A 24,520-nucleotide genomic window follows, 5' to 3' on the forward strand; every position below is an offset into this window, starting at 1 on the left:
GCCTGCTGCAGTTTTCACAAAGATCTTTCAAAGAGTTTTCACATATAGAGCCAATCGGTCCAAAGAAGATGCCAGCTGCCTTATGGCACTTCTCCAATTTAAACCATTGGGCAACTATGGCCTTTTCACACAGACATTATGGAAAATACATAGAAAATGCATCCAGGATTTGTCCAGGATTGATTGATATTTGGTTCATTCACACTGTCAATGATTTTTCAGAATTTGTGTGTGCAAGAGATCCTAAAGACAGTTTTTTTGTCATTCTACTTTTGATTTTTAAACCATCTTGACTTTGATGATTAATAATTGCCCAAAATTGCCAGAGGTTAATCATTTTGATACATTTTAGATTTTTTTTCCCAAATTTATATATTGACATAAAGGTATGTATTTGTTTATTTTAAGATAAATGGATGGTCAAAAATGTTAGTTATAATGGTTGTCATTGGAGCATTTTTTTGTCCCTATGATCACATGTCGGTTTTTGGGTAGCTTAGCCATTTTAAGCTAATTTTTTTTTTTTTTTTGGGGGGGGGGGATTTAGTTTTTTTGTTAAAAACATGGGTTAATGTAAACATATTGACATATAAAGGATACATACATATAACTATTTGATATGTATGTTTCAGGCAGAAGTACTTTTAAAAGATTGACTTGTTTAAAGTGGAAAAAAATGATGTATGATGTTTTTTAGAGCAGTTTTTGGGAATGTGTCATTTTTTGGCCTTAGGAACCTTAGTTTTTTTAAAGACCTTTTAATGGTTAAATACTCAATGGCTATTGTACTTCACTTTATTTGCACAACCACCTCCACTTATTTTATTTTAGTGTGTGTTTGTCTTAGACAACTCTTTTCAGACATGTATATTTATTTAATTTAATGTTTCTTGCACTAACTCTAAATGTGATTTGTGCTCTAATTTTGCTGTAGCACCCAAAGGCAAAGGGAACACCGGATTTCCAAAAATAATGATTTATTTAGGATCAAAACCATAAAAATTACAAATTAAACTGGATAAAATCTGTGCCAAATAAAATCAAACAAAAAAAGACTTAACACAAGAGTCCTAACCTGAAAAAAAAAAAAACAGCAAAAACAGCAGATGAGGGAAGGTAATATACACACATGACCAGTTCATTACACACACACAGGGATAACAAAAACAAAACAAAACAATTTATGTAAATTTAAATTAACCCATTTTCTCAAAAATATAAAACAAACACAAACATTTTAACCACTTTACTATACTGCATCACTGGTGTGTATTTCAACATCTCACTGTCACTGCAATGTTATGGTTTGCATACTTGTGACCACTTTTATAAATCGCCATTGCACTGTTCACCTTGCAGATTGAGTATAATAAACATATACACAAAGAAAATTATATCAACTTAACGTAGACAAAGAAACAAGAAGCCTCTGAATGTCGCGTGTGCTTCAAGATGATCAAAACAACTACTTTATTTAACGCTTTACAAGTCCTTCAGTGATGTTCATTTAATTCAAGCGATTTAATAAAGTGTTTGTTAAAAACACAGAAGACGCGCTCGACCTGTCACTAAATATTAAAAGAAAAAACTCATGAAAACCATAAGCAGCTTTATCCAGCGGCTGATGTTGGTCTTGGATTTTATATGGAGATGCAAAAATTACCTTTTGTTCACGCGTGTTTTAGTTTCAATATATAGCTATGTGCCTCTGCTCTGTGTTTACATTGTTCTCATCGCGCCAATGTGTTTTAATACTCCAGTTTTATTGTAAATGTTAGAGGAGAAAACACACACGTAAGCTGCTCGTGGAGGCGCACAGACACTGAGCTGTACCGGTTGAGTCTATATGGTTCTCATGTGATGTGTAAAACCGCCGCGCGCTCTGCTGCTCCTCATTACTGATCTCTTGTGTTGATTTTGTGATACTACATCACGTAGAGAAATGGCTGAATCCGCTCCAGTTGCTGCCGCCCCGCCGGCCAAAGCACCCAAGAAGAAATCCGCCGCTAAAGCCAAGAAAACCGGACCAAGCGTGGGTGACCTCATAGTCAAAGCCGTTTCGGCTTCCAAGGAGAGGAGCGGCGTCTCTCTCGCTGCCCTGAAGAAAGCGCTCTCCGCCGGTGGCTACGACGTGGAGAAGAAAAACGCCCGCGTCAAGATCGCCATCAAGAACCTCGTGACCAAAGGCACTCTAGTCCAGACCAAAGGCACCGGCGCTTCCGGGTCTTTCAAACTCAACAAAAAGCAGGCAGAGACCAAGGCAAAACCAGCAAAGAAAACCGCTCCTAAAGCAAAGAAGCCCGCAGCCAAGAAACCCGCCGCTGCCAAGAAGCCCAAGACTGCAGCGACAAAGAAGACCGCCGCTAAGAAATCACCCAAGAAAGCAGCGAAGAAACCAGCCGCCACCGCCGCTAAGAAGGCAACAAAGAGCCCCAAGAAAGCAAAGAAGCCAGCGGCTTCTAAGAAAGCAGCGAAGAGCCCCAAAAAAGCAAAGGCTGCTAAACCCAAGACGACAAAGCCCAAAGCAGCTAAGCCTAAAAAGGCAGCACCCAAAAAGAAATAAAGTCAGACTTTATATTTTTTACTAAAAAGGCTCTTTTAAGAGCCACCCACCAGCCCTTTAAAGAGCAATGTTTCGATATGTGTAATGTTTTTTGCAGTTAATTTTAAGAACTTGATTTATTAAAACAATCAATACTTTATAAAGTAGTGCTTCTAATAAGAAGTTTTTTTTAAGTTTCACTTTAGTGCCACACAGATTTTGGAGCGTCTCTGCCATAAGAAAGCATTACATTTTTTAATTAACTTGAGTATTAAAGTTAAAGACGCTTCGTATTTATGAAGTGCAGTAGAGTTTACAGATGTAAGTAAAAGTTATTGCAGCATAATAACACTACAGTACACAGCAGTACAGATACTTTTCTTTTGTTCCCGAGTAAAGTAAAAATACTTCACTACGTCCCACCTTGGCTTGTAAACGTTTGTTCAGTTTCTTTCAGTTTCTGCCAGTTTAAACATCTGTCCTCAGATAACACATACAGATATACACATATAAATGTATACATTATAATGAACTGTAAGTTGGATTAAAGCATCTGCCAAATGTATAAATATGAAAACAACGGCAGGCAGAAAGATAGAAGGGGCGGGATTTGGCGTTTGGAGGGAAGTTCAGTGATTGGTTTGAACTTTTCACAGACTTCAACCAATAGGCAAATAAAGCAGCTCTTAAATACTGGAAACATCAGCTTCGAGTCACATATTTTTATTGTTACAAGAATAAAACGAAAATGAGTGGCAGAGGCAAAACCGGTGGTAAGGCCAGAGCAAAGGCCAAGACTCGTTCATCCAGAGCCGGGCTTCAGTTCCCCGTCGGCCGTGTTCACAGACTCCTTCGCAAGGGTAACTATGCAGAGCGCGTCGGTGCTGGAGCTCCAGTTTATCTCGCCGCTGTGCTCGAGTATCTTACTGCTGAGATCCTGGAGTTGGCTGGAAACGCCGCTCGTGATAACAAGAAGACTCGCATCATTCCCCGCCATTTACAGCTGGCAGTGCGTAACGACGAGGAGTTGAACAAATTGTTGGGTGGCGTGACCATCGCTCAGGGCGGTGTGTTGCCCAACATCCAGGCTGTGTTGCTGCCAAAGAAGACCGAGAAGCCCGCTAAAGCAAAGTAAACTGCGGTTACTCCACAACAACAAAAAAGGCTCTTTTAAGAGCCACCCACTTGAGCTTTAAAAGAGTGAACTTTTATGAGGTTTTTGTTTAAATCATTTATAAGTGTTACATTATGCAAAACAAGTTGATTTAAGAAATATCAATATTATGCTTGAACTGATTTAAGAGTTTTCAAACTGGGGTCAGTGGATGTCTTAGTACAAGCATACTTTGAAGAGTTATTAATTTCTCGTTTTTTCTACTGTGTTTTTTATCTTGCTGTAATGTTATATTCTCTGTAAAGATGCTGTGGAACCGAATTTAAATTCGAGCAGTGTCTTTAAAAATATCACTTACTACTAATTTAACACCGATTAGATTCTTTATGTTTCTTTGTACATAAAAAGCGGGTTCCTCACATACACCGTTTCATATTTGGGGATTCTCGGCACCATTCATTTCGAAAACCCCTGGACTAAAAACATTGAAGGCTCTAAAATGCACAATGAACATTACATGGTGTTATGGATGTCTGAGATCACATCGCGATTATATTATTTGTGTATCAGGGGCGCTTTCATACTTGTATTTTGCTAATGTAACGCATTTTTATCAGAACAATCCACATTATTAATTCCGCATGATTTTAAATTTATATATAAATGCTTAAATATGACTTTAACTAAACAAAGGATATCGAGCGGGAACAAACCGCTTCTGCTCGTTTGAAAAGAGCCAATGACCAGTAGACGTCACACATTAGCCAATCACATGCCAGTGTACTGTCTCCGCCCTCTGAGCTCGTGGTCTTCTAGTCTTTAAAGGCAGCTTGCTGGGTGTAGTTCTGTATTTATTTTCTACGTAGAAGAGTTTTGACTTCAGTCATGGCAAGAACAAAGCAGACCGCTCGTAAGTCCACCGGAGGCAAAGCGCCCAGGAAGCAGCTCGCTACTAAAGCTGCCCGTAAGAGCGCCCCAGCCACCGGCGGTGTGAAGAAGCCTCATCGTTACAGGCCCGGTACCGTAGCTCTGAGAGAAATCCGCCGCTATCAGAAATCCACTGAGCTGCTGATCCGTAAGCTGCCTTTCCAGCGTCTGGTGAGAGAAATCGCCCAGGACTTCAAAACCGATCTGCGCTTCCAGAGCTCCGCCGTCATGGCCCTGCAGGAGTCTAGCGAAGCTTATTTGGTCGGCCTGTTTGAGGACACCAACCTGTGCGCCATCCACGCCAAGAGGGTCACAATCATGCCCAAAGACATCCAGCTGGCTCGCCGCATTCGTGGTGAACGCGCCTAAACTCGACGTCACCCACATCAACACAAAGGCTCTTTTAAGAGCCACCACAACTCCACTGAACGAGAGAATTTCTTTAAATGTTTTTTAAAAATTACAATCTTTACCTTCTACACTTATGAATATTTTATAGAGAGGTTTATTAACTTTGAAACTATCATTAACAGTAACTGAATCGAGGTATTATGTGGTGAATTCGAAGTTGAGTTTCCCCTGGCTTAATCTGTAGTTACTTTTTGGTAATGTAAGCACTACAATCTACTGATTATATAACCACTAACTTGAGGGTTAGTGACGTCTAAGCACATCAAGAAAATAAAACCAGTTTATTTGTTCTCGTCCTCCGAGTTTACACTTCCCCGAGCTCATAATGTAAAAGTTAAGGATTTATGGTTTTCGCTGGAGTATAAATTGTTAAATATTCGTTTCTAGAAAATTGCATCTATGAACACTACCATGTGTGTCTATTAAATATTCGATAAGCGACCAAAGAATAAAGTTATTTGCTTTACATTTGGTTTTACATCTTGTTAACAATGCTGCATCTGTAAACGAGCACGACTGCATGTGCGAAAATCATAATTTGGTAAACGTAAAAAGGTTGAAATGTGATGTCTATGTGGCAATAAATGATTGCCATGGTAGCTCTTGCTGGCCCCGCCTTCATTTCTGTGTTTCCATCAGGTCCTGTAGGCAACTGTAAACTCCTGTTTCACAGCACTTCATTATGCATTTTTGCTACGAGAAGTTGAAATCATGTCAGGAAGAGGCAAAGGTGGTAAAGGACTCGGCAAAGGAGGCGCTAAGCGTCATCGCAAAGTTTTGCGTGATAACATCCAGGGAATCACCAAACCCGCCATCCGTCGTCTCGCTCGTCGTGGTGGTGTCAAGCGTATCTCCGGTCTGATCTATGAGGAGACTCGCGGTGTGTTAAAGGTGTTTTTGGAGAATGTTATTCGTGATGCCGTCACCTACACTGAACACGCCAAGAGAAAGACCGTCACCGCCATGGATGTCGTCTATGCTCTGAAGCGTCAGGGTCGCACTCTGTACGGTTTCGGAGGTTAAACGATTAAAGTTCTACACAAACCCAAACGGCTCTTTTAAGAGCCACCCATCTTCTCACTTAAAGAGTTAACGTGTCCGTTGTTGTATGGTTCAGTTTAAGATTAAGTTGCTTTTTAACACTCATCACAGTTTTCCTTGGTATTGTGTGTATTATGACCGGTTTGGTCGTGCTGTACTTTTGTTCATTCGGACATTAGAAATAATGTTTAAACCAAGCATAAAGAACACAAAAGCCAAGTGTTATTATGTGAAGCCGGTTACAGAATTTTGCAACTGAAATAACAATCCAGCTCTAATGTTTTCTTCGTAGTAATGCTACATGCTTGCATACATTATAGATCTTGCTTACAGACGCTAAATATCATAGTCTAACTTTGTTACGTAATCTGTACATGCTATCAGTTTATTATGTTAAGAGAAGGACGAGACAAGATTAGCATACTACAAACTTCATTACATGTTTTTGAACTAAAAGTGGTGCGTTCATTTGTTTTGTTTTCTTCGAGTAAAAAAACTTGGTACAGAATTGTGCATAAAATATTTTTCATGTTCATAGCAGGTGTCATGTCAGTCTTATGAAAACAACTAAAGTGTAACCAAAAACTTTAAACTAAATAAAATAATAAGAAAGAGCATTGTGTACAAAATTGAGCGGGAAAGTAAAACAGCCCTCAAACGCATCGGGCGATTCAAACATGAGGCGGTGGGTGGGACTTAAGTTTTGAAGAAACTGATTGGCTCACTTAGTTTACAGCTACTCCAACGAAATTCATTCGTGTTTTTTGTCCAATCACATCCCGCAATTAGAAGGTACGTCTACGGTCTCTAAAAAATTAGCATGGGCAGTGTATATATGCTTCTTCACAAACACGAATCTTTATTCATTGTGTTATTGTAAAAGAGTGATTATGCCTGAACCAGCAAAGTCCGCACCTAAGAAGGGGTCCAAGAAGGCCGTTACTAAAGCTGCCGGAAAGGGTGGCAAGAAGCGCAAGAGGACCAGGAAGGAGAGTTATGCTATCTATGTCTACAAGGTACTGAAGCAGGTTCATCCTGACACCGGGATTTCCTCTAAGGCTATGGGGATCATGAACTCTTTCGTCAATGATATTTTCGAGCGTATCGCCGGTGAGTCCTCTCGTCTCGCTCACTACAACAAGCGCTCCACCATCACATCGAGAGAGATCCAGACCGCCGTGCGTCTCCTGCTGCCCGGTGAACTCGCCAAACACGCCGTGTCTGAGGGAACAAAGGCCGTCACAAAATACACCAGCTCCAAATAAATCTGTAGCTTTCAACACCACAAAGGCTCTTTTAAGAGCCACCCACTTTATCGGTTAAAGAGCTTCCGTGTTTATTAAACATTTAGTTTTGTTCACATTTCTTTCATATGAACTTTCTTTCCTGATAACTATGAAGAAGTTTTAATATGTAGACTTTAGTTGGAGTTGTGTAATAGTGTTTGCAGTGCTATTGCATTTAGCAAACCTGAGCAGTGACACATTTTCCTTTTTTTTTCCACAACATGCGTGCACCTTTTAAGCATTAAAGAACTCAAGCTGCAGTCTACTAAAGCAGTGGGCCCCAAGAAGCGGTGGGTTGCCGGTGCATTTTATAACGGCTAAGGGGCGTTGTTAGGCACGACGCGAAGCGGAGTGCCTAGGGCCCCCTTGGCCGTTGTAAAGTGCACTGGCAACCCACTGCTTCGCGGGGCTTATTGCGTTTATAAAACGGTTGCTTCAAATTATGTATAGCAGGATTTCATATAATAAAACACAGCAAATAAGTTGTAATTATATTAGTACAGATATTAGTCTTCCGCCAAACAAAGTAGTTCCTCAGACTCAAGTGTGTCTGCAACAGAGCGGTTCCCAAGCAAAACAGACGGAGCAAAGACACAATGAAAATATGATTCATTAAGACTGTGGTGTTTATTTTCATAAATTAACATTCATCTAATTTATACATTAACATTTATACCGTGCAACTGTTGACGTGTGGATCAAATATGATTGGAAGCATGCTTAACACATTCCCTGCCAGCGTTTTTTAAAAGAGTTGCCACCCAGCTTTAGTTAAACATTAATGACTTCCAGAAAAATTTTCTTCTTTAGATATATAAACATACAATATATCAAATGAAAGAACAGACCCTCTGCTTTCAAACAACAAAATAAAAACGTTTCACCCTACCTTCAATTGTTCTTTTATCCTCTCAAATTTTGAGCAAAATGTTGGGATAATTCCATTTCTGTGAATGACTTTTGTTAGAGATCCGATTCAGATCGCTGATCAAAAAATACACTTGAGTTTTAAAGTGTTGAGTGAAAGCATCAGTGTTTGTGTAAGATCGCCACCCAGTGGATAATATACGGTACAACTACTCCTCACGGAAGCATTATTAATCAACAAGAAAACTCAACAATATTTATTGACACTTATCTGGATATAGCCATTAATTGTTCAATTGTTGAGGATTATAATTAATACAATATAATATAATTAGCCCACCCAATAAATCAAAATTGAAAACAAAATCCGACATTTTGACAGTTCTTTTCTACAGTACACAACAACAGTGGCGCAGTGATACAAGCTATGTAATACGGTTTGAGCCGTGGGTTTACCGGTGAGTTTTATCACAGCTGAGAACGCGTTTCAACTAATCAGAATGAAGAACCAGAACTGGCCGTTTTATAATAGTTATTTTAGTATTACAATAGTAAATGCTACATAATACTATAGTAATTATTCTTTGCCATATACAGAAACTTTACCAGGTCACTTCTGTGATACAATAAAACTCAGTGAAAATATGCTGTTGGTATTCAGATATAGACAGAGACATACAAACACTGAATGGAAAACTAATTCTTTTAAACTTTAACTGCAACATTGTTTACAATCTTAAGTCAAAATACTAAGTGTAAACTATTTGTATGAGTAATAGTGATATATCTTTCTGCCATGAGCTTTACCAGATCATTTTATTTGTCAGAGGATATTTGCATTGTTAAATATATTTATTTGTGATACTGTGAAACAAAAGAATATATTCTTGTATCTTATTTGCATGGTCAATTATTTATTTTAACAATACACACAGAATCTGTGACTTCTTCATCTGCATTGAAGGCAGGTTTTTATGGTAAAAGAATAAAACAATGATAAATGATCTCAGAAGTTTTACATATTTAATGTAAAATATGCAAGAGAGAAAAAAATCAAACAACCTAACTGCAGAAGTGTACACACCTTAAAACTAACACGTTTTGATTTTACCGGCCTATTAACATCATCTTGGCACATCTTGACTTCTTGTCATCTTATCTTAATATTTTCAAAGTTATAGATCTGTGAAATGTTGAGTTAATTCATGTGCATTGATATCTGCATACCACACAGATTTTCTTGTGCTTTGTATCATTGTTATCCTGAACAGTGAAATCTCTCAAAATAGTTCTCCCACCCCTAATGCTAATGCTGTACCCTTTGAGATGAAAACCAAGAATATCAATGTAAATGGCCACTCTCACTTATTGTACTCATTTCCAAATGCTAATGCTGTACCCCTTTAACACATGAATGCCGACGTAAATGACTAAATTCCTTACAGTCACCAAAGGAGTACTTAATCAAATGATCATATTGATCTGATGAGGCTACAGTGCTCACCCAAGTGATTGGATGAGGTGTAAACAGACGTCTTTAATTATCATAGACACCCCTTTCACATGAAGTCTCACTTTTGCTCCCGGAAGGGTTGTTTACCAACAAAGAAGTATACCAGTTGAAGAAAATAGTCAGGAGACTGGTAATGCTAATGATGAAAATGAAGAAGACTAACAGACTGATTTCTGATGTGATGTTTATGTGTGGTTTGTTTTTGTTATTTTTTTTCTCGTTCTATGTGTGAGGTCAACAATGCAACCATGAATATTATTGGGGGAAGATAAACACAAAAGGGCAGGAATATTTGAGTGGTAAAGCAAAGGAAAATTGATGTAGTTATGTTACAAGAAAACACATAGTGACTTAAAAAATAATGCTGATTGGACAAGAGAGTGGGATGAGACGTCCATTCTGAGCCACAACAACTCACTTAGTGGTGTAGCAATTCGATTTGCAAAGGTCACTAGGTGTCAAAGGTTAGCTGCACAATCTTTAATAAATAAATAAAATAAATACTACATTATTATTAATGCAAAAAGCTTTTGAAATATGAAAACTACATCCTTATTGTTTGTCAAGGTTTTTGAAGATGCATCGATTTATTTGAAGAAGATTACAATTATGAATATATTAGAATGAATATGTACACTACAGGAGTGACATTTAACAAAATGACTGTCACTTTACAATTTAAATCATTAGATGGCCTGGAATTACGAAAACAACATTATTTGAGCTTTCCAACAATATCTAGTTTGTCAAGATTATTTCAGGTTTATAGGATATTTACAAATTAATATTTAATAACACCTTGGGCCCACCTGTTGACCTGTGACATTTTAGAAAATTACTCTTACTACGTCATTCGTCTACAAAAAAAATATAGAGAATCACACATCAAAATGAACAACAACAATAGCTTTAGATAAAGATTAATGAGCACAGTCCGAAATCTTACAAAATCTGTGTGGTAGGAAGAGATCCATGCACATGAATGACCTCAAAATTGTTATATTAAAAAAACAACAACAACAGTGTCTTCTGTCATTTCATTTAAAGATGATGTCAGTTTATGTGGCGTGCCGTCTGTCGCTCTGCTTGCTTTTCGCACTTTTTATGTTTCTATTTGTCTCAAACTGCTCATCTCTTCTTATGTATGATCACCAGACACTTCTGCATATCAGAAGCTGTCTTGTTTCTTGGCTCTTGACCTTTTATGTCTGAGGTGATAGAGACAGTTGTTTTTAACCAACTTCAGACCAATCTTGATAATTGTATTTATGAATAATTTCAATCTGGCTTTAAGTTTATACACAGTAAAGAGTCACAATCTCTGTGGTCTCTCTGATTTCACTACAAATTTGAGTGTGTTCCTTGATAGTAACCTAAAAATGAATAAACACATCAATACTGTGGTAGGCGCTAGCTTCTCTCTTAAATACGCCCATCTTATGTTCATTCTTGGCTTCCTGTTCATTTCCGTATTAACTTCAAAATTCTGCTTTTGGTCTATAAATCCTTAAATAACCAAACACTTCTTTATCTGTCTGAACTTCTATGTAGGGTTGTAACAGTATACCGGTGTGGCGGTATACCTTGATATAAACATGTACGATTATCATACGGTAAACATTTGCTTATTCACGGTTTTGGGAAAAAAATGAATAAAGCAGATCTCACGTATGCTGCTGCGCATATGCAATTTAATTCCACGTGACTGCTAGACGCCACTCGTTTATGTACAGCAGACAAAATGTCAGAGCCAGAGACTACAAATTCTAACCTGCAGTTTGGGAATTCTTTGGGTATCCGAAAAACGATTGCGGGGTTGTCAATGAAGATGGATATCCAGTTTGCAAGAAATGTGGACAAAGAGTGGCTGCAAAAAGGAGGAAATACGTCGAACATGTGCTACCATATTCGCAAACACATCCCTTTGTGCAGATAAAGGTGTGTTTCATTTATAATTTAAAGCATTGTAATTTCCTGATGCAGAGGGAATCCCGAAATCCAGTCATGAAAATAGTTCATAAATCGGAACCAGATTTGTGTTTCATTTTCGGCTGTTATCTGTTTTCGGACACAAAGCTGTTATATAAATGCGCCTCTAAAGGGAACTGTTTGAGAAAAGTCTTTATGGCATTTTCTTTCCGTCTAATCTCAGTATAATGCCTAATCAATCACTTTTTATAAGCGCACATGTCTTGCATGCTCTCATTCTCTCAAAACACTAAAGCCCATTTAAGTGATTTATATTACAAGTCAATTTTAAGTTGATTATATGTAGGCAATTTTTAAAGAGAAATAACTTATTCCTTTTTTGTTCAAATGAGAGGTGCAGCTTTATTTTGCCTTTTTTTTCCAAAAGTTAATTTTTTCACAAAAAGTTTTATAAAATAAACCAAATGTTCAACCAAAAACCATATCTGTTTGCATTCATTTAAGGGTCATTGTAGCTGATGATTATAATGATGGTTTAATACCATATACCGCAAAACCGTGAAAATCATGATAGTTTCCAAGACGATTATCATACCTTGAAAATCTAATACCGTTACAACCCTACTTCTATGCTCATAGGCTATAGATCTAGAGATCAAAATCATCTTGTGATCCTCAGATCATCAATAATAAACAGATGGGACAGAGCTTTTGCTACTGCAGGCCCTAAATTCTGGAACAGCACATTAGAATTGCTTCATATCCTCAACTGCTTTTAAAACCTTCTTAAAATCCTACTTTTCTCTGGATTTTAATATTGTGTGAAGTCTATAGACTGCTTTTATTGTTTAAAGGTACAATTGTAAGATGTTTGCAGTAAAATATCCAAAAACCGCTAGGCCAGTGTTACATATTTTTTTCAGCTGATTACTTACAATATCTTTAATGTTTTAACTATTTGTAAATTATGAGAACATTGCCATTCTAAACAGTGTCAATGACGTGACTCTTTGTTACTGACGTGGAAAGCACATGACAACCGTGTCGTGGACAAATGTGGAAGTATAGTTTAGTTTATTAAGGGGCGGTTTCCCGGACAGGGATTAGATTAGTCCTAGACTAATATAAATGTAAGAGCTGTCCAAACTGACAACAACTTGCACTGACATATCTTAAAATACATCAGTACCCTTTGTTTTTCCTCAAAATGCACACAGGTAATGTTTTTAGTAAGGCATGTTTGTAAAAACTAGTTATATTTCCTAATTAAACTAAGGCCTAGTCCTGGATTAAGCTAATCCTGGTCCGGGAAACCGCCCCATAGTGTCTGTCGGGCCACTCGCTTGTTTATGGTAAGTTTGTTGATCTGAACACTTGTGCCGTGTTAACACAACTGAATTGGACTAATACTGTAACATCTATGACTAACAATTTAGTTGTAAACATTACATGAAACCTTACATAATGAAATAAAACAATTTATATAACTTAACATGATTTCTCCTTCCCATCTGATTGATTGGCATCAGGGATTGAGTTAAAAACAACAAGTCCCATCAATCCACGTTTCTTTAGAGCATCATTTATCTACGTCATTGTTATTGTTTTGATCATGTGCTCTCTAGCGGCAGATTCTACAAATTTTAAATTTAACTTTCTTTTATCTTTAAATTTTATTAATAATAATATTATTATTATCTTTCTTATTTCTATCTTTTTTTGAATTCTTGAACATAACTTTGGTCAGCCTGTGCGTTGTTTTAAATGTTAAATTTCGGCAAGATGTGCCAAGGTATAAACAGGCTGTTAAAATCAAAACGTGTTAGTTGTAAGGTGTGTATTTTACATTAAAGGGACACTCCACTTTTTTTTAAAAATATGCTCATTTTCCAGCTCCCCTAGAGTTAAACATTTGATTTTTTACCGTTATGGAATCCATTCAGCTGATCTCCGGGTCTGGTGGTACCACTTTTAGCATAGCTTAGCACAGTCCATTGATTTTTACGCATAATCCATTGATGATATTAGGCAGCACCAAGTGCTATTCCGCCATACAATTTAGTTCCTCTTTTAAATCCACTTAGAAAAGCACTATGTTTTATTTTGTGCCACCATACTTGCTCGTATAACTACTTAAATAGTAAAAACGTTGATGTGTTTGGTAACTTCTAACTTTATCTCTGTTTGGTATCATTGAATGAATGGGGCTAAGTTAAATGCTATCAAAGTGTCGCTGCGCGCCACAGCGCTTACATGCACGCACTAAGATGATAGAGGTATCAACTCTTCTTAGTTAAGGTAATAACATACTTTAATATGGAAATAGGATATACTATTCATTTAAGGTTAAAACTACTAGTTTTCCCTTCAGTGTTTGTATAATGTAGTCTATTTCTGAATACCATGCATGTGCAGGGGGGGACGCCTGAGCACCTGCCCCTTTACCCCTGGATGATCAAAGTGCCTAATTTGTCAAGGCATTTTTGTCCTTTTGTGAAGGCCTAACTATATGTAAACTTAATAACAAATAAATAATAATAATTTTGTCGTAAATAAACAAGTCACATGTAAACCTAATGACCTTTCACGGGACAATCTCTTCCAGGAAGATCCCAGACGTGAAGAGAGCATGCACAGCTTTTGTTTATATTGCTGTGTGTAACCTCTAGATGCAAGTAATATTAGCACAGCAGCTAAACGTCTACACACAGCATACAAATATACACAAGGATGCATACAGGTTCACATTCTTCTTTTTTTGGAAATAAAAGAATCACATGCTTCGAGGGGTCTGATCTTAGTTTTTTGACTATAAAATATTCATACTTCAAATTACTATCATGAAAATCTATATAATAAAAACGTAGAGTACCATAAAAAAAATTCACATCACTGGTAGACAGGCTCATACTGATTTTGTAATCCCCTGTTTTATCCTCATAACTGCTGTTAACATCATTTAAATAATCAAAAAGAATAAATTCAGAATTTCAGAAATTAATAAACTGTAGTAGTCTGCAGACAGCAGCATGTGTTTCATGCTTAAAGGTGCTGCTTGATGTTGTCTGAGAACAGAGCAATTAGAACTGTATTTTTATCTGATTGAAGTATGAACACTTCAAGTACAACACAAAGTTTATGCATCATTATGTCTTGTGAAGGAGAAGAACTTATATTTTTATAAAGAAAAATTGGTTAGTTATGACAAAATAAGTTTTTTAAACATAGAAACTCTTCAAACGAGAAAGTGGGTGGCTCTTAAAAGAGCCTTTGGGCTGTTGAAAGCTTCACCAGATTTATTTGGAGCTGGTGTACTTTGTGACGGCCTTTGTTCCCTCAGACACGGCGTGTTTGGCGAGTTCACCGGGCAGCAACAGACGCACGGCGGTCTGGATCTCTCTCGATGTGATGGTGGAGCGCTTGTTGTAGTGAGCGAGACGAGAGGACTCACCGGCGATACGCTCGAAAATATCATTGACGAAAGAGTTCATGATCCCCATTGCCTTAGAGGAAATCCCGGTGTCAGGATGAACCTGCTTCAGTACCTTGTAGACGTAGATAGCATAGCTCTCCTTCCTGGACCTCTTGCGCTTCTTACCGCCCTTTCCGGCGGTTTTAGTAACGGCCTTCTTGGATCCCTTCTTAGGTGCGGACTTCGCTGGCTCAGGCATGATCACTCAAACAGAACAACAAAGTGTGTACCGGTCTGCTCTGGTGAAGAAGTATTTATTCTCTGTCCATGCTAATTTTCAAAGACAACAGGCTCACGGTGCTGATTGGATGTCTTCATTGGACAAATACCATGAATGGATCTCATTGGTATGGCTAAGACGTGAGAGAGCCAATCAAAGTGGGTAAGACGTTAGCCCCACCCATAGCCTAATGTTTGAATTTAATGCACCCATGTATTGTACTGCGGTTTTACTTTCCCGCTCTTTTTAAAATACAATTTCTCTGAAATATAGTTCCTTTGGTAATTGAATGCGCAAATTTAAGACACTATTTAGGTATTTATTTAGCAGGAAAACATTTATTAAACGAATACAAGCAAATATCACAATACAAGAAGTTTTTGAGAAGAATCGTGTTTGTTTTAAAGCATGTGTTATTGTATTTATTCAGAATAATAATTGAACAAAGGGTTGCTGTGTGAAATTTAAACCAAACTGAATGCTCATTTATCTGATAAACTGGCATAAAATACAAATATTTTATTTTTAGATACTACTTTAAAAATAGAAATGTTTTAAGATTTCTATTATGAAAAGTATTTATGTTTACAGCCCACTTAAATTATAACTTTCTATTTGGGCAGTACGCGAAGACTCTTTTAGAAACAAACATGAAAGCAAAGCTATTGATGGTCGTTTTCGAAGCACTGCTTCATGAGGCTTCGAAACATTTACGAATCTTTTGTCTCGAATCAGTGGTTCGGAGCATGTTTCAAACTGGCCCAAGTCACGTGATTTTAGCAAACGAGGCTTCATTACGTCATAACTGTTTCGAAACGTTTCGAAAATCCGATGGTTCAACACTAGGGGGAGTTGATCACATGACCAGTGTCTAATATGTTTAGGTGAACTCGGGTCAGTTTTTTATGAAAGTTCATAAAACATTTATCCTTCTGACTAAGAACACTGCCATTTTGTCTACTTTTTGTTTATAGACAAATGTAATGACAAAAATGTGCATAATTAAAAGGGTAGTTTTATTGATTTGTTTGCTCTAAATAAAACTAAAAACACATAAGACATAATTAAAAGTGTATTAAGTTAAAAAAAGTAACATACTTTAATAAAATTTGTTCTATTATTTTGTAAAAAAAAAAAGTGTAAAATGTTCGGACATATCTGCTTTTACACTATGTTGACCAGCAGGGTTCGCCAGCCTGTGTGGCGTTTCGAACTGCTTCGAAAAACTTAATCAATTTTCGAAGCAATTGGTTCAATTGATTCGAAGCTTCGAAAGCTTCGTTTCTCCCGTCACTAAGCAAAGCGCTTCGAGACCACCAAATTATCTAGCTATATTTAGCGAATTAGAATCAAACAATCCTCGTATCGTAAAGACTATTTCCAGAAACACAAAACAGTAATGCTGCATAGATTTCGTCCCTTAATGTGATAATGTGGTTGGCTCTTAAAAGAGCCGTTTGGGATTGTGTAGAATTTAGGCATTTAACCTCCGAAACCGTACAGAGTGCGACCCTGACGCTTCAGAGCATAAACGACATCCATGGCGGTGACGGTCTTTCTCTTGGCGTGTTCGGTGTAGGTGACGGCATCACGGATAACGTTCTCCAAAAACACCTTCAACACACCGCGAGTCTCCTCATAGATCAGACCGGAGATACGCTTAACACCACCACGACGAGCGAGACGTCGGATGGCGGGTTTGGTGATTCCCTGAATGTTATCACGCAAAACTTTGCGATGACGCTTAGCGCCTCCTTTACCGAGTCCTTTACCACCTTTGCCTCTTCCTGACATGATTTCAGTCTGCAAAACAGAGAGTGAGAGAATTGTGGCAGTGAAACAGGACTTTCAATCTGCCTACAGGACCTAGTGGAAACACGCAGAAATGAAGGCGGCGCTTTGTGACGCGTCACAGTAAAAGCACAGACCTACCTACATTGACCTAGCTACAACAGAATTTTAGTTTTATTCGATTATTAACTGTTGTGATTAAACAACATTTAAACGTTTATTTTAGAAAATTATAGAGCAATTGCATAAAGATGTGCTTACTGAGTGGCTTTTAATTGAAATGAGTGATGTGCAATTATTTTAATAAACCTAGTGCATATAATGTAGATGTTATTAAAATATACTTTCTATCACTTTACCTTTAAAACATTAAATAAACGTTTCTAAGGCAATTAAGTTTATACATGTCTTAGTCTTGAGATGATCAGTAAATAATAGAACTGCATACTACCTTTCTAGAAAAATAAAGCTTGGGGGGGGGATATCTGGGAAGTCAAACTTGGATCCAAAATTCAATGGCCACTGCTACCTTAACAAGTAGAGGTGTATAATGTGGTATGAACACCATTTCAAATTGTTCGTCGTCCGCTCACTTTGAGATTATAGATTTTTAAAGAACAAAACTAAAGAAACAGTAACGTGTAAGTGATTAAATAAACAAAATGAAATTCTCTCGTTCAGTGGAATTGTGGTGGCTCTTAAAAGAGCCTTTGTGTTGATATGGGTGACGTTGAGTTTAGGCGCGTTCACCGCGAATGCGGCGAGCCAGCTGGATGTCTTTGGGCATGATGGTGACCCTCTTGGCGTGGATGGTGCACAGGTTGGTGTCCTCAAACAGGCCGACCAAATAAGCTTCGCTGGACTCCTGCAGGGCCATGACGGCGGAGCTCTGGAAGCGCAAATCAGTCTTGAAGTCCTGGGCGATTTCTCTCACCAGACGCTGGAAAGGCAGCTTGCGGATCAACAGCTCAGTAGACTTCTGATAACGGCGGATTTCTCTCAGCGCTACGGTACCAGGCCTGTAACGATGAGGCTTCTTCACACCGCCGGTAGCTGGGGCGCTCTTACGAGCAGCTTTGGTAGCGAGCTGCTTCCTGGGCGCTTTGCCTCCGGTGGATTTACGAGCGGTCTGCTTTGTTCTTGCCATGACTGAAGTCAAAACTCTTCTTCGTACTCGTAGAAAAGCGAATGCAGAACTACACTCAGCAAGCGGCTTTTAAAGCAACACTATGTAGTTTTTTTTACCTTTAAATAATGTCTCTAAAATTATTTCAGTGATAGAACAACTTTTAACTGGACAAATTGTACTGTTGCTGCAACCTGAGCAGCCTCCTAGCTGCTACAAGCACACTCTGAAAGTCGAGATGGAGGGTAGAGCACACAGCCCCGCCCCTCCCCCTGCCTGCAGAAGAGTGTCTGATACCAGGCACTGTTGCGCTTTTCAACCACATGGGGGAGCTGTAAGTCATTTTTCATGGAAACTACATAGTGTTGCTTTAAAGACTAGAAGACCGTGAGCTCAGAGGGCGGTGACAATACACTGACATGTGATTGGCTAATGTGTGACCTCTACTGGCCATTGGCTCTTTTTAAACGAGCTGAAGCGGTTTGTTCCCGCTCGATATCCTTTGTTTAGTTGAATGCCACATTTAAGCAGATATATTTAAGTTTAAAGTCATGTATAATTAATAATGTGGTGTTCTGATAAAAAAATATGTTACATAAAAAGCAAAAGACATCACCAGTATGAAAACGCTCCCGACACACAAATAATATATTCGCGAGCGATGTGATCTCAAACGTCCTTAAAACCATATAAGGTTCATTGTGTATTTTAGAGCCTTCAATGCTTTAAGTACAGGAGTTTTCGAACTGTATAGTGCCGAAAACTCCCAAATATGAAAAAGGATTATGAGACGAACCCGCTTTTTTATGTACAAATAAACATTTAAAGACATCTGAACTGTTAAATGAATAGTAATAAAGACACTGTTTGGAATTAAATAGTTGGTTGCACTTTGGATGTACAAACCTGAAGAGAAACATTTTGATTCGATTTTATTGCAGCAATCCGGTTTCATAGCAGTTTTACAGAGAACACAACATATCAAACACCACTAAAATAAAAAAAATCTGATAGTATGCATGTAGCAAGAAATAGTATGGATATTTCTTAAAGCGTCTTGTTAATGCTGTAAAGTTATACTGGCATAATCTATAAAATTAAACGATTTCCGCTCTTTTATGGTTCAAGTGGGTGGCTCTTAAAAGAGCCTTTTTTAGTTGTGCAGAAACCGCAGTTTACTTTGATTTAGCGGCCTTCTCGGTCTTCTTTGGCAGCAACACAGCCTGGATGTTGGGCAACACACCGCCCTGAGCGATGGTCACGCGACCCAAGAGTTTGTTCAACTCCTCGTCGTTACGCACTGCCAGCTGTAAATGGCGGGGAATGATGCGAGTTTTCTTGTTGTCACGAGCGGCGTTTCCAGCCAACTCCAGAATCTCAGCAGTAAGATACTCGAGCACAGCGGCGAGATAAACTGGAGCTCCAGCACCAACGCGTTCTCCGTAGTTACCCTTGCGAAGAAGCCTGTGAACACGGCCGACGGGAAACTGAAGCCCTGCTCTGGATGAACGAGTCTTAGCCTTTGCTCTGGCCTTACCACCGGTTTTGCCTCTGCCGCTCATTTTCGTTTCACTTTTGTAATCACAAAAAGTTGTGATTCAAGGTTGACGTTTCCAGTTTTTAAGAGCTGCTTTAGTTGCCTATTGGTTGAAGTCTGTGAAAAGTTCAAACCAATCACTGAACTTCCCTCCAAACGCCAAAGCCCGCCCCTTCTATCTTTCTGCCTGCCTTTGTTTTACAATTGCCGCTTACATTCATATTTATACATTTGGCAGATGCTTCAATCCAACTTACAGTTCATTATAATTTATACATGTATATGTGTATATCTGTATGTGTTGCCTGAGGACAAATGTTTAAACTGGCAGAAACGGAAAGTTTACTAATACATTTGTTTTTGTCGTAAGCACGTTTAAAAGCAAAGGTGGAAAGTAGGTGGAACAAAATAAAAGTATGTACTGATGTGTACTGTAGTGAAATTATGCTGCAATAACATTTACTTACATTTTTACTGCACTTCATAAATACAAAGCAGTTTTAACAATTTTAAAATTTTAATGCTTTTTATGGCATACTCCAAAATCTGCGTGGCACATGAAGTATTGTTTGTTTTAATAAATCAGATAAATTCTGGAGTTTAACTACAAAAAAGACATATTGAAACTTGGCTCTTTAAAGGGCTGGTGGGTGGCTCTTAAAAGAGCCTTTTTAGTGGAAATAAAGTAGGCTATTGACTTTATTTCTTTTTGGGCGCTGCCTTTTTAGGTTTAGCTGCTTTGGGCTCTGTCGTCTTGGGTTTAGCAGCCTTTGCTTTCTTGGGGCTCTTCGCTGCTTTCTTAGGAGCCGCTGGCTTCTTTGCTTTCTTGGGGCTCTTTGTTGCCTTCTTAGCGGCGGTGGCGGCTGGTTTCTTCGCTGCTTTCTTGGGTGATTTCTTAGCGGCGGTCTTCTTTGTCGCTGCAGTCTTGGGCTTCTTGGCAGCGGCGGGTTTCTTGGCTGCGGCCTTCTTTGCTTTAGGAGCGGCTTTCTTCGCTGGTTTTGCCTTGGTCTCTGCCTGCTTTTTGTTGAGTTTGAAAGAGCCGGAAGCGCCGGTGCCTTTGGTCTGGACCAGAGTGCCTTTAGTGACCAGGTTCTTGATGGCGATCTTGACGCGAGAGTTGTTCTTCTCCACGTCGTAGCCACCGGCGACGAGCGCTTTCTTCAGGGCGGCGAGAGAGACACCGCTCCTCTCCTTGGAAGCCGAAACAGCTTTAACGATGAGGTCACCGACGCTTGGTCCGGTTTTCTTGGCCTTTGCGGCGGATTTCTTCTTGGGCGCTTTGGCCGGCGCGGCGGCAACAGCTGGGGCGGTTTCTGCCATTTTCTCTGAGAGTATCTGTATTGTCACAGTGTCAACAAGAGATCAGTAATGCGAGCGTCAGAGCGCGCGGCGCTTTTATACAGCACATGAGAACCATATAGACTCAACCGGGACAGCTGAGTGTCTGTGCGCCTCCACAAGCCGCTAACGTGTGTGTTTTCTCCTCTAACTTTTACAACTAAACATGAGATATAAAATACATGGGCGCGTTAAAAACAGCTTAAACACAGAGCAGAGGTCCAGCGCTATATCTTTAAACTAAATTACGCGACGATAAAACAATTATTTTTACCAATTTCATATCAAATCCACGACCAACATCAGTCACCGGATAAAGCCGCGTTTGTTTCTAATGTGATTTTTGTATTTTAAATTTAATTAAAGGTTAAACGTGTCTTTTGTATTTGTAGCAGACACTTGGGTAATTATTTTCGTTACATGAATAACATTAAAAGACTTGTAAATTGTTATATATAGTAGTCGTTTTGACCACATTGAAGCACACGGATCATCCAGAAGCTTCCTGTTCATTTGTGACTCCATCTCTGATTTGGAGCTAAAATATTTTTCTTGCTTTCGTGTGTGTGTATTTGTTATTCAATGCTGATTGATATTTTTCAGAGCTGTAAACCCTCATTGAAAAGTTATTTTACGATCTATCTATCATACTGTGTGTAGTTTTTCTATCTTCCTCACAAACTGTTGAAACCTGTTGAGGATTTTTCATCCAGTATAAAGCATCAATCAAATCAGTGCTGACATACAGTATGTCTGAATTGTCTGCAAGGGATTATGCAATGATCCTCATGAAAATAAAATGTTATACTTTTATGAAAAAAGCTTTAAAGACTTAAATAGAAAATAAAGCCATAATAATACTGTACACAAGCATTAATATCACAATCTCTCTCCTCAATCGGTTATTTTAATCAGTACTGTTACCAAGAGGTCAATTTTTTTACATATTATATCAAAACTTTAGCAATAATACATTTAATTAGTCTGAATAATACAATGTTATCTGTTATCAAAGCTCACAAGTTGGCTGATGATTTGTGTTATCAAAAATACAAACCATGCCTTTAAACTTTAATTAAAATTAAAGTTCTAATTGTTTTTTTTTTACTGACAACATTTCCAAAAAACATGACAAAAATATGCATATTATAAAAAAAACGTAGCATAAAATGACAGAAAGTAGTACTTTTGGAACAAACCTAATACTGTAAGTTGTTAGTATTTAGTGGGGATGTTACAACATATTTACTACATTGGTTGCAGTTTTTATTATTCATCCAATCCATAGTGTCCATGTTTCGTCACGCACTTAGGGCACCTAAGTCCCCTGATGGGCAAAAGAGCGCTATCTGCCATTGACCGCAGGTTAGGAAGAAAGTGATTTCTTTAATTTAGCCTAAATACTGAATAGTTGTAGTGTATTAAAATTAACTAAGCGACAAGTAGACAATCCCGGGCTGTGATTATACAGAATGCCGTCAAAGATGAAAACCCAGAAAGGAGAAATTTGTAAATTTTGTATCATAAACATATCTACCTCTGTCCCCAGCGGGTGTGCATTATTTTTAAATAATTCAAAGGACCGGAGTCAATTATCCCTCTTATACCACAGTTACCACAAGCATTGACAGGATAGGTGTGCCTTTTACAGAAAAATAATCAACACCTACATTTCTCAACCAATCAGAATAAAGCATTCAGAGATATGTTTTTTGTCCCAGTGTCAAGTGAGCGAGCACTGATTTTTGCGTTGCATTGTGGGAATTATCATTTTGTAATTGAAACCATTAAAATGGTCAACTCCCTGATCAGTGCCCTGACTACTGAAAAGGGAGCTGATTGAGACGCAGGGTACATCCCAATTTGAAGGTGACATCAGAGCAAGTCGGACATAATTCGAGCTGCGTCCAAATACCCACACTTGCGGTCTTGGGTTGTTTCTCAATATGCGTTCTTCAGCAATCTTACGTCCTTGTGTTCTCACTCTACGTCATCCTTAACCATCGAAGTTTAATTACAATTCTCAAAAAACGCAAGTACAGAGGACGCATGAAAATACCCGGATGTGTTTTTAATATCGAGGTTACATTGAGTGCAGACTTGCAGGCTGAATTCACTTTACGCCACAGAAGTCAATGCCGCAAACCAATGGTGGAGGTCAGGGGACCAACAGGAAGATTGCACACAACCCAATTCTCACAAGTGGGTTCTGTGTTCTCGCGACCTTCTGAGTTCGTTTTTCCAAGGTCGTCTAGCAAGACCGATCTCCACGAGAACACAAGTACGTTCTTTGTGTTAATGGAACTGAGAAACAGTCTTGGCCACTCAAGAGCGTGTGCATGTGACAGGAAGTGCACAAGACTGTCCCATGTCTTAAAACTGGCAAAGTGCAGGGCCTTTAACCCACACTATCTCAAATATTGCTTCAGAGCGGTCTTGAAGATTAAGTGTATCCTATCATGCATCATGTTCTGGATGTAAATCATAAGAGTTTTGCTCAGACCTCACAAGATGTCGCGGAAACTTGTAATTGTAAGTTAATAAATGAATATTAAATACTTTGGTAGTAAAACGTTGCACATTTCAATGTTGCAATCATTGTTATATATTTTGTAAAACATCTGCAACTGCTTTTATCACATAGTTAGAAACAACATTATTTGTGTAGTTTATTCAGGGACTAAATAAACAATAAACTTTTGCAAAAAAACAAAAAAAAAAAACAATCTGCCAATCTGCATTGACAAAATAAAGGTTTTTATACAGGTCCAAAGAAGTCTGCTTCTGAAAGTTTCAGATAAGTGAAGATAATAAACTCTTAAGTTCAGTAAATATTCATTTCAGAGTGTTTATGTGTTCATTTTATTTAAAGATATATCCTGTTAAGAACTGAGATTAAGTGCTGCCTTCTAACAGTGACATAAAGCGTTGTTAGCACCGCCTTTATTGTGTGTGTTTCCATCAGGTCCTGTAGGCAACTGAAAAGTCCTGTTTCACAGTACTCCATTATGCATTCTTGCTAAGAGGTTGAAGTCATGTCTGGAAGAGGCAAAGGCGGTAAAGGACTCGGTAAAGGAGGCGCTAAGCGTCATCGCAAAGTTTTGCGTGATAACATCCAGGGAATCACCAAACCCGCCATCCGTCGTCTCGCTCGCCGTGGTGGTGTCAAGCGTATCTCCGGTCTGATCTATGAGGAGACTCGCGGTGTATTGAAGGTGTTTTTGGAGAACGTTATTCGTGACGCCGTCACCTACACTGAACACGCCAAGAGAAAGACCGTCACCGCCATGGATGTCGTCTATGCTCTGAAGCGTCAGGGTCGCACTCTGTACGGTTTCGGAGGTTAAATGCCTAAACTTAACCCAAACGGCTCTTTTAAGAGCCAACCATCTTCTCAATTAAAGAG

General features: G+C 38.5%; 10 protein-coding genes across 11 annotated transcripts in view; 6 read left to right on the forward strand and 4 right to left on the reverse strand.

Annotated features, from left to right (window-relative positions):
- LOC129433332 (histone H2A) overlaps positions 1-19,811 on the reverse strand; it is a 29,186-nt gene extending 9,375 nt beyond the window's left edge. The window contains exons 1-2 of one of the 2 annotated variants that reach the window (XM_073868417.1): positions 19,430-19,811; positions 14,776-15,256 (exon numbers count right to left, since the gene is read on the reverse strand). In XM_073868417.1, the coding sequence (XP_073724518.1) occupies positions 14,927-15,256; positions 19,430-19,801 (702 nt within the window). In that variant the 5' untranslated portion in view covers positions 19,802-19,811 and the 3' untranslated portion in view covers positions 14,776-14,926. Of the gene's footprint in view, positions 1-14,775; positions 15,257-19,418 lie in introns of those variants that run through there. The other variant, XM_073868416.1, reaches the window with a different exon arrangement.
- Positions 1,943-2,563, forward strand: LOC141364142 (histone H1-like). Its single transcript, XM_073868241.1, has one exon. The coding sequence runs from the start codon at positions 1,943-1,945 to the stop codon at positions 2,561-2,563; it is 621 nt and encodes a 206-aa protein (XP_073724342.1).
- LOC141364251 (histone H2A) lies at positions 3,291-3,838 on the forward strand. The gene has a single exon (XM_073868412.1). The coding sequence runs from the start codon at positions 3,291-3,293 to the stop codon at positions 3,675-3,677; it is 387 nt and encodes a 128-aa protein (XP_073724513.1). The 3' UTR covers positions 3,678-3,838.
- On the forward strand, positions 4,523-5,002 carry LOC129433297 (histone H3-like). The gene has a single exon (XM_073868242.1). It carries the CDS (start codon positions 4,542-4,544, stop codon positions 4,950-4,952), a length of 411 nt encoding a protein of 136 aa, XP_073724343.1. The 5' UTR covers positions 4,523-4,541; the 3' UTR covers positions 4,953-5,002.
- Positions 5,686-6,064, forward strand: LOC129433352 (histone H4). Its single transcript, XM_055191948.2, has one exon. The coding sequence runs from the start codon at positions 5,706-5,708 to the stop codon at positions 6,015-6,017; it is 312 nt and encodes a 103-aa protein (XP_055047923.1). The 5' UTR covers positions 5,686-5,705; the 3' UTR covers positions 6,018-6,064.
- Positions 6,925-7,300, forward strand: LOC129433333 (histone H2B-like). Its single transcript, XM_073868413.1, has one exon. The coding sequence runs from the start codon at positions 6,926-6,928 to the stop codon at positions 7,298-7,300; it is 375 nt and encodes a 124-aa protein (XP_073724514.1). The 5' UTR covers position 6,925.
- LOC141364143 (histone H4) lies at positions 16,760-17,242 on the reverse strand. Its single transcript, XM_073868243.1, has one exon. The coding sequence runs from the start codon at positions 17,114-17,116 to the stop codon at positions 16,805-16,807; it is 312 nt and encodes a 103-aa protein (XP_073724344.1). The 5' UTR covers positions 17,117-17,242; the 3' UTR covers positions 16,760-16,804.
- Positions 17,754-18,278, reverse strand: LOC141364144 (histone H3-like). The gene has a single exon (XM_073868244.1). It carries the CDS (start codon positions 18,258-18,260, stop codon positions 17,850-17,852), a length of 411 nt encoding a protein of 136 aa, XP_073724345.1. The 5' UTR covers positions 18,261-18,278; the 3' UTR covers positions 17,754-17,849.
- Positions 19,812-20,475: 664 nt separating the features above from the next.
- LOC129433662 (histone H1.4-like) lies at positions 20,476-21,118 on the reverse strand. Its single transcript, XM_055192329.2, has one exon. It carries the CDS (start codon positions 21,094-21,096, stop codon positions 20,476-20,478), a length of 621 nt encoding a protein of 206 aa, XP_055048304.2. The 5' UTR covers positions 21,097-21,118.
- A 3,025-nt stretch (positions 21,119-24,143) lies between these two features.
- On the forward strand, positions 24,144-24,514 carry LOC141364145 (histone H4). The gene has a single exon (XM_073868245.1). It carries the CDS (start codon positions 24,150-24,152, stop codon positions 24,459-24,461), a length of 312 nt encoding a protein of 103 aa, XP_073724346.1. The 5' UTR covers positions 24,144-24,149; the 3' UTR covers positions 24,462-24,514.
- The last annotated feature ends 6 nt before the right edge of the window (positions 24,515-24,520 follow it).

Source organism: Misgurnus anguillicaudatus, chromosome 6 (assembly GCF_027580225.2).
Source record: "Misgurnus anguillicaudatus chromosome 6, ASM2758022v2, whole genome shotgun sequence".
NCBI lineage: Eukaryota > Metazoa > Chordata > Actinopteri > Cypriniformes > Cobitidae > Misgurnus > Misgurnus anguillicaudatus.